The sequence below is a fragment of the Dendrobates tinctorius genome, unplaced genomic scaffold (assembly GCF_039654945.1).
Source record: "Dendrobates tinctorius isolate UK_male_01 unplaced genomic scaffold, ASM3965494v1 ptg000033l, whole genome shotgun sequence".
NCBI lineage: Eukaryota > Metazoa > Chordata > Amphibia > Anura > Dendrobatidae > Dendrobates > Dendrobates tinctorius.
In genome coordinates, this window is record NW_027361701.1 from 20,264,627 (window position 1) to 20,283,065 (window position 18,439).

At 47.5% G+C, this 18,439-nt stretch overlaps 1 protein-coding gene across 14 annotated transcripts in view; it reads left to right on the forward strand.

Moving 5' to 3' along the window:
• Positions 1-18,439, forward strand: part of FOXRED2 (FAD dependent oxidoreductase domain containing 2) — a 1,046,175-nt gene that overhangs the window by 913,257 nt on the left and 114,479 nt on the right. The window contains exon 10 of one of the 14 annotated variants that reach the window (XM_073573015.1): positions 10,257-10,829. The exons of the other annotated variants lie outside the window; for them this stretch is intronic. Within the exon in view, the coding sequence (XP_073429116.1) occupies positions 10,257-10,372 (116 nt within the window). The 3' untranslated portion in view covers positions 10,373-10,829. Of the gene's footprint in view, positions 1-10,256; positions 10,830-18,439 lie in introns of those variants that run through there. 14 annotated transcript variants of the gene reach the window in all.

Genomic DNA, 18,439 nt, shown 5'->3' on the forward strand with positions numbered 1-18,439 from the left:
AGAAGGGGTATCAAATCCCACTGCTGCCACCAGTGTAACGGGGTCTACCAAGCTGGGGTACCTCTTTCAGTACCACCCCGTGTTTTCGGAGGTCCGCTCTGCGTTGTCTGGAGTCTGAATGAATGAGGCTGGCTGGAATCCCTGGGTTATATGGGCGCATATAAAAGATCACTGCTTCTCCATATATTTCCAGTCTGACAACACTTTACTCACAGGACACAGAATATATCACACAGATACAGAGGGCAGGCCAGACATGCATTACAAAAGCCGCAGGTGGCCGGAGCCTGCCATGTTTACTATGGAAATTACAAAGGTGGGGGAGGGCGGACAAAAGGGGAATGCTGATGCATTAGGGACATACATCTCACATAGAACCTATTATCCATACATATAACTGCACAACATATTCTGGGTGCTAAGTGGTTCTGTAACACGTAACATAAGTTACCCCTGCAATCCCTGCCCATAATTGAGGAACCATTTCAACGTGTAGCCGTCGACATCATAGGTCCTCTGGCCCACCCCAGCAGGTCGGGGAAAAAATATATCCTGACCGTGGTGGACTATGCCACTAGGTATCCTGAAGCTGTGGTCCTGTCCAGTATTACAGCAGTAAAGGTAGCCGAGGCCCTTGTTACCATCTTTACCCCGGTAGGGTTTCCTAGTGAAATATTGTCGGATCAAGGCACTCAGTTCATGTCAGATCTGGTCCAGTCCCTATGGCATACCAGTGGTGTTCGAGCCATTCGCACCATCCCATACCACCCGCAGACCAACGGACTATGTGAACGCTTTAATGGAACCCTAAAAAATATGCTGAGAGCTTTTGTTGAAAAAGACTGGGAAAAGTACCTGCCACATCTCCTCTTCGCCTATCGGGAGGTTCCCCAAGAGTCCACAGGGTTCTCTCCCTTCGAACTACTGTTTAGCCGGAAGGTCCGTGGGCCTCTCACTCTTCTGAATGAACATTTGGAGGGAGACATCTCAGATACCGGAATGCCCATCGTTCCCTATGTTCTAGAGCTCAGAGACCGTCTCGCCCAGCTAGCTACCTTCGCTAAAGAACATCAGCGAATGGCCCAGTCAAGACAAAAAACCTAGTATGACCGTAATGCCAGGAACCGGGAATTTATGGAAGGACAGCAAGTGCTCATGATTACTGCTTCCCCTGCCAACAAGCTTAAAGCAGTGTGGGAAGGCCCTTATCAGGTTGTCAAGAAAATTAATGACACTATGTTATTGCCCTGCACTCTAGCGGTCGACGACAGAAAACCATCCACATTAACATGCTGAAAGACTACCATGACCGATCTCTGCCTGATCTAGCCACCCCCCTAGTGATACCGCCAACGACGAGTATCTCCCAGATCTCCTCCAGGTTGCCCAAGCGGGAGGATCACTGGAACAAGTGCCCCTGGGCTCCCATTTATCGGATATACAAAAGGATGATATTGTCGCCGTACTAAGGCCGAGGGCTGCTGCTTTCTCCTCAAAGCCGGGGAAGACTACTCTCACCAGCCACCATGTGGAAACCCCCGGACAACGCCCCATCCAGCAGGCTGCCTACTGGGTTCCAGAGGCTGTTCAAGGCATGATAAAGAACGAACTGGAGGAGATGAAACAACTGGGAGTTATTCAGCCATCTCACAGTTCTTGGGCCTCTCCTGTCGTCCTGGTCCCCAAGAAGGATGGTACAACACGATTCTGCGTTGATTACAGATGACTAAATGATGCCACCAAGAGTGATGCTTATCCCATGCCCAGGATTGATGATCTATTGGATCGTCTGGCCAGTGCCCAATTTGTGACCACGTTAGACTTGAGCAAGGGGTACTGGCAGATACCCCTAACGGAGGACACTCGGGAGCGCTCAGCCTTCATTACTCCATTTGGGCTTTATGAGTTCCTGGGAATGCCCTTTGGGATGAAAACTGCCCCCGCTACTTTCCAGAGACTGGTGGATCGACTGTTACAACAATGTCAGGACTTTGCCTGTGCTTACTTAGACGACATCGCCATTTTTAGCACAACCTGGGAGCAACATCTTAAACACTTAGGCATAGTGCTGGACTGTATCCTTACTGCAAGACTGACCATTCGCCCTGATAAGTGCCAAATAGGGATGGCTGAGGTGCAGTACCTCGGGCATAGAGTAGGGGGTGGGACACTAAGGCCTGAGCCTGCCAAGGTGGAAGCCGTTAGCAACTGGTGTAGACCCCAGACTAAAAAGCAGGTACTTGCATTTTTAGGAACTGCTGGTTACTATCGCAAATTTGTTTCTAACTTCAGCACCTTGGACAAGCCCCTCAGCGACCTGACCCGCAAGAACATGCCTAGGAATGTGACGTGGACGACGGCATGCGAGGATGCCTTTTCAGCGTTAAAGACTGCCCTCGTCACTGCTCCTGTCTTGGCTGCCCCGGATTATAAACGCAGGTTCCTCGTGCAGACAGATGCATCCACCTTTGGGATTGGGGCAGTACTTAGCCAAGTGAACGCCGCCGGAGAAGAACATCCTGTTGCTTTTGCCAGTCGGAAACTACTGGATCGGGAAGTTGCCTATGCCACTATTGAAAAGGAGTGCCTTGCCATCGTATGGGCGCTAAAAAAATTGCAGCCCTACTTGTATGGCAGAGACTTTACAATTGTTACAGACCACAACCCCCTCACATGGCTGAATCACGTATCAGGAGACAATGGAAGATTGCTGCGGTGGAGCTTGTCCTTACAACCCTACAGCTTCTCCATCCAATACAAGCGGGGAAGCCAACACCAGAACGCCGATGAACTGTCTTGACAAGAAGAACCATAGGCTCCCCAGGCTGACCTACCCCTGCCACTGTACAAGGAACTATAAATAGCTGAGCAATGTGGACTAAAGTGAGCAGGCCAGAGGTCTGTGTAGACTTCATGGCGTGCTCACTTATTATGGGGGGGAGAGGTTGTGATGGTGTGATATATTATGTGAATATCATTTTTTGTATATTCCTATTTTTAACAATTCCAGTTATTTTCATAGTGTTTTTCTTATTACATTGTAAGTCTACAGCCTCACTGTATCTGTCTCTTGATGACCCCCTGTAGTGCATTAATCCCTAAAGCCCTTTGTTCTCCTCTGGGAGGCCTGGAAACCGCCCCAACTGGTTTGACTACCCCTGGATTAAATAGACCTAATTTTGATAGCCTTTCTGGGTATTGTAGTGAACCAACTCCATTTATCATTTTAGTAGCCCGCCTTTGAACCCATTCAAGTTCAGTAATGTCTTTCTTGAGCACCGGCGTTCAAAATTGAACACAATACTCCAACTGTGGTCTGACGAGTGATTTGTACAGAGGGAGAACTATGTTTTCATCTTGTGTCCCCAGACCTCTTCAAATGCATCCCATGACCCTATTAGCTTTGGTGGCAGCTGCCTGACACTGGGCACTCCAATTTAGCTTCTCATTGACTAAGATGCCTAAGTCTTTTTTCATGTCTGATTTCCCCAGCAGTTTCCCATTTAGTAAGTAATTGTAGCATCTGTTTCTCCTTCCCATGTGCATAACCTTACACTTATCTGAGTTAAACCTCATTTGCCATTTTTCAGCCCAATTCTCCAATTTACTCAAATCTGTCTGTAGTTGCAAACTGTCCTCCTTTGTGTTAACTACCTTACATAGTTTTGTATCATCTGCAAATACTGATATTTTACTGTGTAAGCCATCCACTAGATCATTAATAAATATATTACATAGTAGGGGGCCCAATACAGAACCATGTGGTACCCCACTAGTAACCCTAGCCCAATCTGAGTTTGCACCATTAATAACCACTGCTTGTTTTCTATCACTAAGCCGGCTACCTACCCATCTACACACATTTTCCCCTAGCCCAAGCTTTCTCATCTTTCTTACCAATCTTTTATGTGAGACAGTGTCAAATGCTTTAGAGAAGTCAAGATAAATGACATCCAATGATTCTCCTTGGTCCATTTGAGAGCTTACATCCTCATAGAAGCTGATCAGGTTAGTTTGACAGGAGCGATCCTTCATAACTCCATGTTGATATGGAGTTAAACATTTATTAACATTGAGATATTCCATAATGGTATCCCTTAGAAACCCTTCAAAAATTTTACCCACAACAGATGTTCAGCTTACAGGCCTATAGTTTCCAGGTTCCCTTTTACACCCCTTTTTGAATATTGGTACCACATTTGCTTGCCGCCAATCAAAAGGAACAGACCCTGTTTCTATAGAGTCTTTAAATATAAAGAATAGAGGCCTGTCTATCACATAACTTAACTCCCTTAATACCCGAGGGTCAATGCCATCAGGGCCTGGTGATTTGTCAATTTTAATCTTACTAAGGCGGTTCTGCACTTCTTCCTGGGTTAGGCAGGTAATATGTCAGCACCGCCGCGACTGATCCCGCTGCCCCTGTTGCCTCCGTACTCACCGCTGGCCCCGCCTCCGCTTCTGCTTCCGGCCTGGGTTCCTCCTGCCTCTCGGCTCCAGCGTGCGCCTCCGGTCTTCCTCCTTTCTGGCGGGCGGCCTCCCGGTGCGCTCCTCCTCTACCCTTGGCCGCGCGCACTGTGGATCTGCGCACGCGCCAGGGCACCAGACCGCGCGTCCCTGCAGTATAGACGCCCGCCAGCCTGACCTGACCCGGACCCACCGCCTGGCCAATCAGGGGCTACCATCAGGAATTTCAGGCCGCCCTCCCTTAGGGGAGGCGCCTGACTATCGAGTTCCTCTCGCTGTGTCCAGGCCCTGCTCGCTGCTGCTAGTCCCTCGCTCCAGCTCGCTCTTCCCGCTCCCGTGTCTCCCTCGCTTGTTTCCCTGCTAACCCTTCTGTGTGTCTTCCTTTCTTGCAGTTCCCTGTACCCCTGTTTCCGCCTGGTTCCCGCTGTCCTCCTTTGTCCGCCAGCAACTCTCTCCATTCCCTGGACCCTGGTCACCCTGGATCTCTCTCTGAGTTCTCCACCGCTCCTCTGCTACTCATCATCTCGAGCCGACCCCTGGTCCTGGCTGCCGTGACGTTTGAACTCCTTGAGCCTGCTCCCAAACGGTCCCTGTATAGGGGTCGGTCCACCTGGTGCGCTCGCTCGGGGAGGGTTCGACGTCACGGTCCAGTGGGTCCACTCTTGCTCCCGTCTCCTGAAGCGTAACAGAATAGTCAGGCCATGGACCCCGCCGGGGCCGCCGCCCAAAAAGAGCTAGTGTTCCTACGGGAGAACCAGACCCGTATAATGTCTTTTATGAAGACTATGGACTCCCGCCTCTCGGCCTTGCAGGCCGCAGATCCCAGCAATGCCTCCCAATTGGCCAGTCTTCAGCAGGAGTTGGGTCAACCATGAGATACCCAGGCCCATATTCTTTCCTATATGGCTTTGGTCGACGATCGGCTGCTCTCCCTCCAGTCAGCAGCCACACGAGACCTGTCTCGCAGCCCAGATCCTGTACCTGCCCCTTCCCCTAGGCTTGGAAAACCGCCGCGATATGGCGGTGACCCAAAGTTGTACAGGGTTTTTTTGAATCAGTGCAGGTTGCACTTTGAACTCCTACCTCAGCAGTATCCCACTGACTGGGCTAAAATAGCCTTCATTGTGTCCCATTTGGAAGGAGAGGAACTCTCATGGGTGAATCCCCTGTGGGAGCGGGACGATCCGATAGTCTCTAGTGTCCAGACCTTCATGGACACTTTTCGCAAAGTTTTTGATGAGCCCAGCCGGTTGGCTTCCACAACTGAGTCCCTTTTCTGCCTCACTCAGGGATCTCTCACAGTCGGACAATACGCCATCCGGTTTCGCACCTTGGCCTCTGAGTTGGGGTGGAATAATGAGGCTTTGGTTGGGGCCTTCTGGCGTGGTCTCTCAGGCAAAATTAAGGACGAACTGGTGGGGCGAGATACCCCGGCTACCTTGGAGGATCTAATTTCTTTGGCCACACGGATTGACCTCCGGTTCCAGGAATGCGCCCGCGAGGCCGCTAGGGAGAGGAGACCGCTTAGACCTTCTTCTTCTCTCCACAGGCCATCCAGTCCACATCCTCTTGGGCCGTCCTCCAGTCCGGTGCCAGAGCCGATGCAAGTAGATTGGGTCAAGTTGGCAGAACAGCGCCGGAGGGAGAGATTGACGGAGGGCTTGTGTCTGTATTGTGGCAGCGCAGCTCACTTCCTGCGTTCTTGTCCCGAGAGGCTGGGAAACTCCTCCACCTAGGCCAGGTAAGAGAGGCCATCCTAGGTGTGTCTCACTCCTCTCATCCTCTTACTCTTTCTGTACAGCTGGTTTTTGGTCAGAGACGGGGTTCGGAGGTGGCCTATGTGGACTCGGGCACGGCGGGGAACTTCATCCGGTTGAAGGAGGTGAAGAAGTACCAGATTCCCGTGATTACTCTGAAGACTCCACGTGTCATCGCCTCTGTTGATGGGAGACCTTTACAAGTATCTGTGTCCCTGGTTACGGAGGAGGTGCGTCTGCACGTCGGGGCATTGCACCAGGAGCTGATCGCATTCTATGTCCTACCCAACCTGTCCCACGCTCTGCTACTTGGCCTTCCCTGGCTTAGGACACATGAACCCGTTTTGGATTGGTGTTCCGGTGAAGTCCTCCGCTGGGGGCATCCTTGCCAAGAGAGGTGATTAGGGTCCGTTCTTCCTGTCACTCCTCATCCAGTCTCCTCGGGTCCTGCAGACTTACCTACTGCATACTGGTCGTTTTCTGACGTGTTCGATAAGAAGGAGGCAGAGACACTTCCACCGCATCGCCTGTATGATTGTCCTATTGATCTACGACCCGGGACCACTCCGCCCAGGGGGCGAATTTATCCCCTGTCTCCAGCTGAGACTACGGCCATGTCCGAGTACATTCGTGATAATTTAGCCAGAGGGTTCATACGGAAGTCTTCTTCTCCTGCCGGTGCCGGGTTCTTCTTTGTGAAAAAGAAGGACGGTTCGCTCCATTCTTGCATCGATTTCTGGGGATTAAACAACATAATGATAAAGAATAAATATCCCTTGCCTCTCATTCCTGAACTCTTCGACCGCTTACGCGGAGCCTGCGTCTTCTCGAAGTTGGATCTACGCGGAGCCTATAGTCTTGTTCGCATCCGCTCCGGCGACGAATGGAAAATGGCCTTTAACACCCGGGACGGGCATTATGAATATCTTGTTATGTCCTTCAGCCTCTGCAATGCTCCCGCGGTGTTTCAGGAGTTCGTTAATGACATCTTCCGAGACCTGCTGTACTCCTGCGTGGTCGTGTATCTAGATGACATTCTTATTTTTTCCCCGGATCTGGCGTCCCACAGGAGGAGTGTTCGTCAGGTACTGCAGCGCCTGCGGGAGAATCACCTCTACGCGAAGCTTGAGAAGTGTCTCTTTGAGCAGTCTTCATTGCCCTTCCTGGGCTACATTGTTTCGGATTCTGGGCTGGAAATGGATCCTGAAAAATTGTCGGCAATTCTTCAATGGCCCCGTCCTGTGGGGGTCAAGGCGATTCAACGATTCCTCGGCTTCGCCAATTACTATCGTCAATTTGTGCCACATTTTCCATCTCTCATCAAACCCATTTCCAGTCTTACTCGCAAGGGCACCAACTCCTCACTCTGGCCTCCATAGGCTGAAGAGGCCTTTTCCCGGTTGAAACAAGCCTTTGCGACAGCACCTGTGCTCCACCGACCCGAGGCTAACAAGCCATTCCTTTTGGAGGTAGATGCCTCATCCACGGGAGTGGGTGCAGTTCTCTCTCAGAAATCCCCGTCCGGACGACTGGTTACCTGTGGGTTCTTCTCAAAGGCCTTCTCTCCTGCTAAGTGTAATTACTCCATCGGGGACCGTGAGTTGTTAGCCATAAAATTGGCAATGGAGGAGTGGCGCTATCTTCTTGAGGGAGCCGTCCACCTGTTTACCATCTTTACCGATCACAAAAATCTAGCGTACCTCCAGTCAGCCCACAGACTGAACCCCCGGCAAGCCAGATGGTCTCTTTTTTTTGGCCGGTTCGATTTTGAGCTGCGTTTTCGTCCCGGACCTAAAAACGTCAAGGCTGATGCATTGTCCCGGTCTCTGCAGTCTCCTGATTTGTTGGAGGAACCGACTCACATCATCGATCTGGCCAAGATCATCACGGTGGCACCTGTGAGTCTGATCACTCCTCCTCCAGGCAAGACCTACGTTTCTGAGGCAGACAGAAAAGAGGTGCTGCATTGGGGACATTCCTCTAAACTTTCTGGGCATGTCGGAGTCAAGAAGACACTGAATCTCATTGCTCATTTTTACTGGTGGCCTTCACTTCGCCAGGATGTGATTGACTTCACAGCATCTTGTTCCTCTTGTGCCAAGGTCAAGGTTCCTAGACGGCCACCCTCCGGTCTTCTGCTTCCTCTGCCAATCCCCTTGATTCCATGGCAACATATAGCTTTGGATTTCGTCACCGATTTGCCTAACTCGTCCGGATGTACGACTATCCTGGTAGCAGTCGATCGCTTCTCTAAGATGGCCCATTTTATTCCTCTTCCAGCACTGCCCTCTGATCCAGAGTTGGCGAAGATTTTTATCCAGCATGTCTTCCGCCTTCATGGCTTCCCGCAGCATATTGTCTCTGATCGTGGTGTACAATTCAGCTCTCGGTTTTGGAGAGCCTTATGTAAACTTCTGGAGGTCAGATTGGACTTTTCTTCTGCATACCACCCTCAGTCCAATGGGCAAGTGGAACGCGTCACTCAGGTGCTAGCATCATATTTACGCCTATTCTCTAATGCTCACCAAGATAACTGGGTCCATCTCCTCCCCTGGGCAGAATTCTTCTACAATAATCATTCCAGCGAGTCCTCAGCCAAGTCTCTATTTTTTGTGGTGTTTGGGATGCATCCTGGTATTCCGCTACCGATATCCACTACCTGCAGCGGATTCCCTAGCCATAGAGTTCTCCAAAGTCTGGTCAGAGACTAAAGAAGCTCTCAAGAAGTCCGGGGAGCGCATGAAGAGACACGCTGACAAGAGATGCTTGGACTCTCCGACTTATCTCCCGGGACATCAAGTTTGGCTTTCGGCCAAGTATATTAGGCTAAAGCTCCCTTCTTACAAGCTAGGACCTCGCTACATTGGGCCTTTCAAGATTCTCAAACGCATCAACAACGTGTCCTACCGGTTGGAGTTGCCTGCCTCGCTCTGAGTTCCCCACACCTTCCACGTCTCTCTCCTTAAGCCAGTTGTCCTGAATCGTTTCCACCCGGCTCCGAACTCTTCCCCTCCACCAGTCAGCTCTGATGATGTTTTTGAGGTGAGAGACATTTTGGTCTCGAAAAGGGTAAGGGGTAAAACGTTTTTTCTCATCGACTGGAAGGGTTTCGGTCCTGAGGAGAGATCCTGGGAGCCGCAAGAGAACATCAATGCTCCACGCATCCTTAAGAGGTTTCTATCCAGACACAGTAGAGGGGGGTGTAAGAGAGGGGGTACTGTCAGCACCGCCGCGACTGGTCCCGCTGCCCCTGCCGCCTCCGTACTCACCGCTGGCCCCGCTGCCGCTTCTGCTTCCGGCCTGGGTTCCTCCTGCCTCTCGGCTCCAGCGCGCCTCCGGTCTTCCTCCTTTCCTCCTCTGCCTCTCGGCTCCAGCGCGCGCCTCCGGTCTTCCTCCTTTCCGGTGGGCGGCCTCCCGGCGTGCTCCTCCTCTACCCTCGGCCGCGCGCATTGTGCCTCTGCGCACGCGCCAGGGCACAAGACCGCGCGTCCCTGCAGTATGGACGCCCGCCAGCCTGACGTGATCCGGACCCACTGCCTGGCCAATCAGGTGCTACCTTCAGGTATTTCAGGCCGCCCTCCCTTAGGGGATCAATACAAAAAGGGTGGGGGAACAAGAGGTGCAATAGTGCCCTATCACTAGTGACACTACGATGTGAGTGGTGTAATGCAGTTCCACTCACCTATTCCGGTTGTGTGACCCACAACTGGCTTGAAGACATAACACAGTATCAGCTGCTGCAGGACCTCCACCGACCACTCCAAAGTGGAAAAACTGCCAGAGAATATGGGAAGCAAGATGTGCCACAGTCCGCGCTGCTGAATCCACAAAATCACCTGGGATGCAAGATGTAGTAACAAAGTACTGCTTTATTCCTTCCCTTAGGGGAGGCGCCTGACTATCGAGTTCCTCTCGCTGTGTCCAGGCCCTGCTCCCTGCTGCTAGTCCCTCGCTCCAGCTCGCTCTCACGGCTCCCGTGTCTCCCTCACCTGTTTCCCTGCTAACCCTTCTGTGTGTCTTCCTTTCTTGCAGTTCCGCTGTCCTCCTTCATCCGCCAGCAACACTCTCTCCATTCCCTGGACCCTGGTTACCCCGGATCTCTCTCTGGGTTCTCCACCGCTCCTCTGCTACTGATCCTCTCGAGCTGACCCCTGGTCCTGGCTGCCGTGACGTTTGAACTCCTTGAGCCTGCTCCCAAACGGTCCCTGTATAGGAGTCAGTCCACCTGGTGCGTTCGCTCGGGGAGAGTTCGACGTCATGGTCCAGTGGGTCCACTCTTGCTCCCGTCTCCTGAAGCGTAACATAATACTTAATGGGGAGTTTACATTATCACTCTGCATTTCCCCTGGCAAATCCTTTTCCTATGTGAACACTGTTGAGAAAAAGTATTTAAAACATTTGTTTTTCCCACATCGCTCTCTATGATTTCCCTCTCATTGTTCTTTAAAGGGCCGACACCATCAATTTTAATCATTTTACTGTTTATATAATTAAAGAATAGTTTGGGGTTTGTTTTACTTTCCTTAGCAATGAGTCTCTCAGTTTCCACTTTTGCTAAATGTATTTGTTTTTTACACATTTTATTTTTTTCTCTATAACTTTTTAATGCTTCTTCATCGCCTTCTTGTTTTAGCTTCTTAAATGCCTTGTTCTTGTTATTTATTGCCTTTTTGCATCCTTATTTAGCCACATTGGTGTTCTCCTGTTCCTAGCCCTTTTATTTCTGTACGGTATGGCTAGCTCGCAGTGGTTGTGTAAAACTGATTTAAATATTTCCCATTTATTTTCTGTGCGCCTATTTTTGAGGACATTGTCCCAATCAATTCGGCGAAGGTCCTCTCTAAGCTGATCAAACTTTGCTTTCCTGAAATTCAGCGTTTTTGTAACCCCCTTCCAGGGCACCTTTCCATACTTGGAATGCCCATACACTAAGTGTATGGGCTGACAAACATTTCCCCCTGGGGGTACGCATTAACATAGTGTGTAAACTTTTTTTTTTTACGGACATCATAAACACCCTGGACAAAAACATGGTTTCCTACAGATGCTGCTGTGAAGGTGCAGGTTTTTAGCAAAAATATGGCGGATGCGTTGTTGGATGAAGTGATCAGGAAAAGGGGCATGGTGATGGCAGGAATGGGAATGTACAGGATTAATAACAGCAGTGCCAATGGGAGGTATGAGATCCAGGATACAGCCTACAATGATTAGTCGTTTAGCCGTCCACCACCTACCAGAATGCGTTTCATGCCTGTCAGAATATCGGTCTAACAGATGCACGTCAGAAGCTCTCCGTAAAAGATGCTCGTAAGAAATATGTTGCCAAAAATGCACATGTTCGTGTAAAGGGCAAAGTGCAACATGCTTGTGAGATGCTGAATTAGAGAAAGCAGATCAGTGTTGGAGGAAAACAAAACAAACTGATGGATGCTCGTGAAAAACTAAATTTAAAGAGGATTGCACTAGCCGTAACTATCAACACACCTGTTCTCTCCTCACTAATTGAAGCAGACTTCATGTAGCTTAAACAGGCAGCTAAACTACTATACCGGGGTCCAATAAGGAGACTGTAGGTTGAATCTGTATTTTATTGAACGTGGTGGTATATTGATGCGGTAAAAATACAAATAAAACATATACATACACTGAGTCAATACAGGGTACATCAGGGATACATATCATACATAACACATTAAGAATCAACATCTGCACTACTAGCTGAGGAGGGGGAAACTAACTGAGCAGGCTGATCTGAGACAGAAATTAGATATAGGAAGTATATTTGCTTACCAGCGATGCTGTCACAAGGGGAGAAGAGAAATGAGATGCTTCTAGGATGCAGGCTGAGAACAAATGGAGAACTGTAGGGAAAATGTGGGCTGGACTAAACCATAATCCTTTGCAAACTTACCAGGGTGCCTTCCAACTTTCCCAGAATACATTGTGAATGGAGGGAAAGATGCAAAGTGAAAGTAAACTACAATACACAGCGGTTATGACTCTGGCCACTAGATGGAGCCAGAAACAATGAAAACAATAGAATCTATAGAAAACTGAACATCCTATGTATTCTCAATACATCATTGGAAATGTTATCAAATAGACAGTCAAAGGTTGTGAATTAGATGTCGGAGACAGAACACTCCCTGTCTGGCATCAAACGGACGTCACTATTCTAATTCTTTGAAGACAAATATGGGACCAGCTCAGTTACTGGTCTGGAGAATGTCTTAAGTTCATTCCCTTTTGCCATCCAAAGTTCGACTTTGCAGACATTGCCATCCTTACTCGGGAATGTTTCAGTCACTAGTCCAAGTGGCCACTGGTTCTGATGGGCCTGACAGTCTTTCACAAGGACGAGGTCACCAATCCTCAGATTAGGCCTGGTAGATTGCCACTTCATCCATGGCTGCAGGGTAGACAAATACTGTTTGCGCCACCTGTCCCAAAATGTATTGGCAAGACTTTGTACCTCTCTCCATTGGCACTTGTAGAGGTCCTTAGCGTCAAATCCTCCTGGAGGGGCACTGAATAGTCCTGTTTTCTGGATGAGGAGAGTGGCTGGAGTCATTGTATGAAGTGTAGACACCTGAGGGCGGATTTTAGCACCTGAGTTCTCTCTCACTAGTTCAAAGGTGTCTGGGCAGCGTTCCTCAGTGTACAAAACAGCTGCACTAAAAATAGGCTGAGCTAGATGGACATAAGGTCTTCCTTCAGCCTTCAAAACTATGTTACTATGTATTTGTCAGCATACTTGTCACAGAAGAAGAGGCGTGCATATGTCCCAAGCATACGTTTCGTATTATGACCCATCCTAGGTCTAGCCTTTGGGCATAGGGGGCATTGTGGAGTCCATTGATGTGACTTCTCACTTTATGAACCTGTAGGATATCTCTTCCCAACAGCAGTATTATCTGTGCCTGATGGCCGAGTTCCGGTATAAGGTGTGTTTTAAGTGAGAGTGATGGATTGCCACTTCTAGTGTAGGGATTTCAGATCTGTTATGTGGGATCTGATTACACTCAATGATTGTAGGTAGTGGTAGGTAGAATCGTCCATCTAAGGACTCAATTTGGTAGTCAGTAGCTTTCCTACCTGCTGTTGTCACAGTACCTGCACACGTCTCTAATGAGTAAGGAGTGCTTGGTCCTTTGATTTTGAACAGGTCAAAGAATGTTGATCTAGCCAGGGATCGATTACTTTGATCATCCAAAATAACATACAGTCTTACAGCTTTGTCTCTATGGCCCTTTGGGTACACTCTGACGAGGCATATTTTAGAAAAGGACCTACTGTCTATTGTCCCTTTACAGACTTCAGTGCATTGTGAAGTGATCTCTGGCGTAGCTGCATTAGTGCCCCTATCCTCCCCGCCATGCTCACTGTCAGCTGACGTGTTTTGTGCACTCCATGGAGCTGGGCAAGGGTGTAGGGCAGTGTTATGATCTGTGGTGCCACATTCTGTGCATTTTACACTGACCTTACAATCCTTGGCGAGAAGAGTGGTGGATGAGCAGCACTTGTAGCAGATACCATTGTCTTTCAGGAAGCTTCTGCGATCTGGCATAGATTTTCCCTTGAAGGCTCTGCATTTCAGAAGAGGATGAAGCTTCTGATGGAGCGGGCACTGCTTGTCAGGGTCCTATACCTTTGTCTCTGATTGAGAGCGGCCAGCAGACCTGTAATTGGAACTTGGAGAAGAAACGTAAGTCTTGTGCACTGCCACAGATGTTCTGCGTGGATTTGCAGCTGGTGACAGTGTGGCATATGACATTGCAAAGGCAAAGCTGGGATCATTTCTGATTGTCGCTTGTTCATGTATAAAGTCTGCAAAAATGGAGAAGGGAGGGAATGGAACACTGTATTTGTATTTGTACATGGAACCACGTGTGAGCCACGTCTCCTGTAGATTGTAGGGGAACTTTTGGACTATAGGGTTAACACCTTTGGCTGTGTCAAGGAATGCAAGTCCTTGTAGGTCACCTTCACATTTGGCAACTAGGACCTCCTTTAGCAGGTCACCTAGCTCTCTAAGTTTTGGGAGACCTTTGTTAGATATTTTAGGAAAGTCATCGATTCTTTTGAACAAGGCTCTCTCTATTACCTCTGCTGAACCATAACACTCATCCAGCCTCTTCCAGATCTCTTTGAGGCCAATTTGAGGGTGATTTATATTAATGTCTCTGATTCTTACTGCGTGTTTGACTGACTCTTCTCCTAGGTATTTGACTAAGAGGTCTATCTCTTCCCTGTGTTGTAGCTCCAAGTCTCTAGTGACATTTTGGAAGGAAGCTTTCCAAGCTCTGTAACCTTCAGTGTGGTCACTGAATTTCATGAGTCCCTTGGCAGCCAGAACACGCCGTGTGAAGAACTTAGCAAATTCTGATGTTTGCGCGACCGGAAGTATGGGCGCCATGTTTGATACGCCCCTCCGTGGAACGCACGCTAATGACCTCCTTCCGCTCTGAACATTGAATGTAGCGGCGGGCTTTCAGGTACATGGTATATCTTTTTGGTGCACACCTGGGTTTCAGGTATTTACACCTTCACACCGATTGGACCGCCAGATAGTGGGTGGTATGCAATATAATTATGCCGGTTATTTAAATCTGTTTTTTTGACCCCTGGTGCCATCATTATTGTGGTATCAGGCATGAAGCAGCAACAATACCTCTGAAAGGATTATTCCTCCTGATGAACCGCTACGGCGGGGAAACGCGTTGAGGGTTCCCCCATAAGACATGATAAGTGACCTTTTTATTATCTGGTGATTGTATCTGAGGATGTTTATCTCTCCGAGTGAGAATAGCTGCTGATTTGGCCTTATTGAGGTCATTCTATTTTATAGGTCACATGATATCATGTTATGGTTGAAATGTTTTTATCGTTGTATTCTTTAAAATTTATTTGTCTGGTCTGCATGAGTCCTAGGGCATTCTGATTATTTCACCACTGTTCTATTTGAAAATTGTTTTCCCCTCTGTGATATTAGGGATCACTAGGGAAGCGAGGGATAGTCCTCGTTGAGTGGGGGCGCCAATATCGTACTATTAGGGTGCCAACCTCCACGGCTAGGAAGGTATCAGTTAGGCCTTAATGTAGGGCTATGCAGCACTTTAGACTAGGTCTTTTTTCATTTTTGATATTTCTCAATTTTCACTGGGAAGGTGTTTTTTACTATTATTAATAAATTGTTTTTTAAGGGGATTTGTATGTACACAAAGTCTTTTTCTAATCTCCATGAATTAGTGACTTTTTCTGTTTAAAGTTTTTTCTGATATGGCCAGTTTCCTATCAGCCCCTATCAATACTGAGCTTTGGGCACAGGATGCCAACCAGGTGTTTTCTATAAATCCATCACTTGAGAATTCCGATAATCCCTCTCTTAAGACCTTATTTAAAGACCTCTATCATGCCTATAAGGAAAATATCAAATCCTGGTGGGAGATAAGAGGGTTGGAAAGTTACATTAAAAATAAAATTGTACCCAAGGGCTTACGTATAAATATACAGCCCTCTCCCCGAACGGCCAATCCTCAGTTTCTTGCAGCCTGGACAAAAGAGTCTGTTGAGTCCTCTATCCGTTTTATGCTGCTCCTCCTAACCGAGGAAAAAAGGTTGTTTGAGGAATCCACCAAGAAGTTAAATGACTTAATTGAAAAAGTAAAAAAATTTAAAACTGATCCTGATTTTGTGCAAAGGGAGGATATTCTCCAGACATCAGTTGAGAAGTTTCAGACTAATCTTAAGGATCGTAAGCATTTACAATTTACACGAGATCTGGCTGAGTTCAAAGATAATAGGGCCTACGGGTATCAGGTGGCGAATCAGACTGAGGTGTCTTCCTCGGATATTGATACATCTGATACCGAACGAGTGGATAACTCTAACAATTTTCGGGGAAGAAGTGGACAGAATAGGTCGAGATGGCGTCCACTAAGAAATCAGTACAGGCAAAGGGGTACGGGGGGAGGAAGGGGGGTACAACAATCCTCCTCAGGATCATTATCCTCTGTATCACAATCTTTTTTGGACAGAGGTCCAACAGTGGGATACGACTTGAGGAAAAGAATGTATTTGACCAGGGGCAAATCATTAATTTGTCATCACATGAATTGTCTAATGACGAGTATCGTGTATTGCAGAAAGGCCTTAATTTTGTGCCAACTAATACATTCAACTACTTTAATTGGGTTAAGGATTTGAACCTATTTGGCCGTAATCTGAAGTGGAAACTTTTCTTAGAATCATAGAATCATAGAATCGTAGAGTTGGAAGGGACCTCCTGGGCCATCTGGTCCAACCCCCTGCTCAAAGCAGGATTCGCTAAATCATCCCAGTCAGATGTCTGTCCAGCCTCTGTTTGAAGACTTCCATTGAAGGAGAACTCACCACTTCTCGTGGCAGCCTGTTCCACTCATTGATCACTCTAACTGTCAAAAAGTTTTTTCTAATATCTAATCTGTGTCTCCTCCCATTCAGTTTCATCCCATTGCTTCTAGTCTTTCCTTGTGCAAATGAGAATAAAGTTGATCCTTCTACAATGTGACAGCCCTTTAGATATTTGTAGACAGCAATTAAGTCTCCTCTCAGTCTTCTCTTTTGCAAACTAAACATTCCCAAATCCTGCAACCTTTCCTCATAAGACAGGGTTTGCAGACCGGTCACCATTCTGGTCGCTCTTTTCTGAACTTGCTCCAGTTTGTTGATGTCTTTTTTAAAATGTGGTGCCCAAAACTGGACACAATATTCCAGATGAGGTCTGACCAAAGAGGAGTAGAGGGAAATAATGACTTCACGTGATCTAGACTGTATGCTTCTGTTAATACATCCTAGAACTGCATTTGCCTTTTTTGCTGCTGCATCACACTGTTGACTCATATTCAGTCTGTGATCTATTAGTATACCCAAGTCTTTTTCACATGTGCTGTCACTTAGCCCTATTCCTCCCATTCTATATATGCTTTTTTCATTTTTATTGCCCAGATGTAGTACTTTGCATTTCTCCCTGTTAAAAACCATTCTGTTAGTTACTGCCCACTTCTCCAGTTTATTTAAATCTTTTTGAATCCTCTCTCTCTCTTCTCTAGTATTAGCTATCCCTCCTAGCTTTGTGTCATCAGCAAATTTAATCAGTTTACCCTCAATTCCTTCATCTAAATCGTTGATAAAGATGTTGAACAATACAGGGCCCAGGACAGAGCCCTGTGGTACCCCACTTGAGACATTCTTCCAACTGGATGTGCAGCCATTTACGACCGATCACTAAGCCAGCTATGAATCCACCTAACAGTTGCCTTGTCCATTCCATACTTAGTCATTTTTTCAATAAGGATAGTATGAGAGACTTTGTCAAATGCTTTGCTGAAGTCAAGATATACTATATCTACAGCATTTCCTTGATCCACCCAATCAGTGATACCGTCATAGAAGGAAATTAAGTTAGTCTGACATGACTTATTAGTTACAAACCCATGCTGACTCTGTTTGATCACTTCATTCTTATCCAGGTATTGACTTACATGTTGTTTAATAATTTGTTCAAAGATCTTTCCTGGTATAGAAGTCAGAGTCACTGGCCTATAGTTGCCTGGGTCCACCTTCTTCCCCTTTTTGAAGATAGGAACAACATTTGCTCTTCTCCAGTCTTCTGGCACTTCTCCTGTTCTCCAAGAATTTTCAAAGATTATGGAGAGTGGTTCAGAAATTTCTTCTGCTATCTCCTTCAGTACTCTGGGGTGTAATTCATCTGGACCTGGAGACTTGAATTCATTTAGGTTAGCTAAGTGTTTCCTCACTATCTTTCTGTTTATAGATATCCTGGATTCTTCTATTCCCTTAATAGGACAGTGAATAACAGTTGGTGTTACATTTCCTTTCTGAGAGAAAACAGATGCAACATGACCGTGAACAGTGCCTCCGACTGGGTCTATCGGAGGAAGACATGGAGGGCCTGGAAGCTCTGACTAGTCTCCTGAGGGAGAATGAGCAACCACGGGGTTTGGGCCCATTTACTACCCTAAAAAATAGAAGCACCAGGATGCCACCTAATAATGAGGTTATGAGCATTGATATCTTCACTAAGATGGTGGAGTAGGATCTCCGTAAAATTTCAAGTATAAATCGGAGCCATCCATCTAATCTCTCCCACTTTGAGGAGTTGGCTCTTGAGGGACTTGAAAAAAATGCTAAAATAATCATTAAAGCCTCAGATA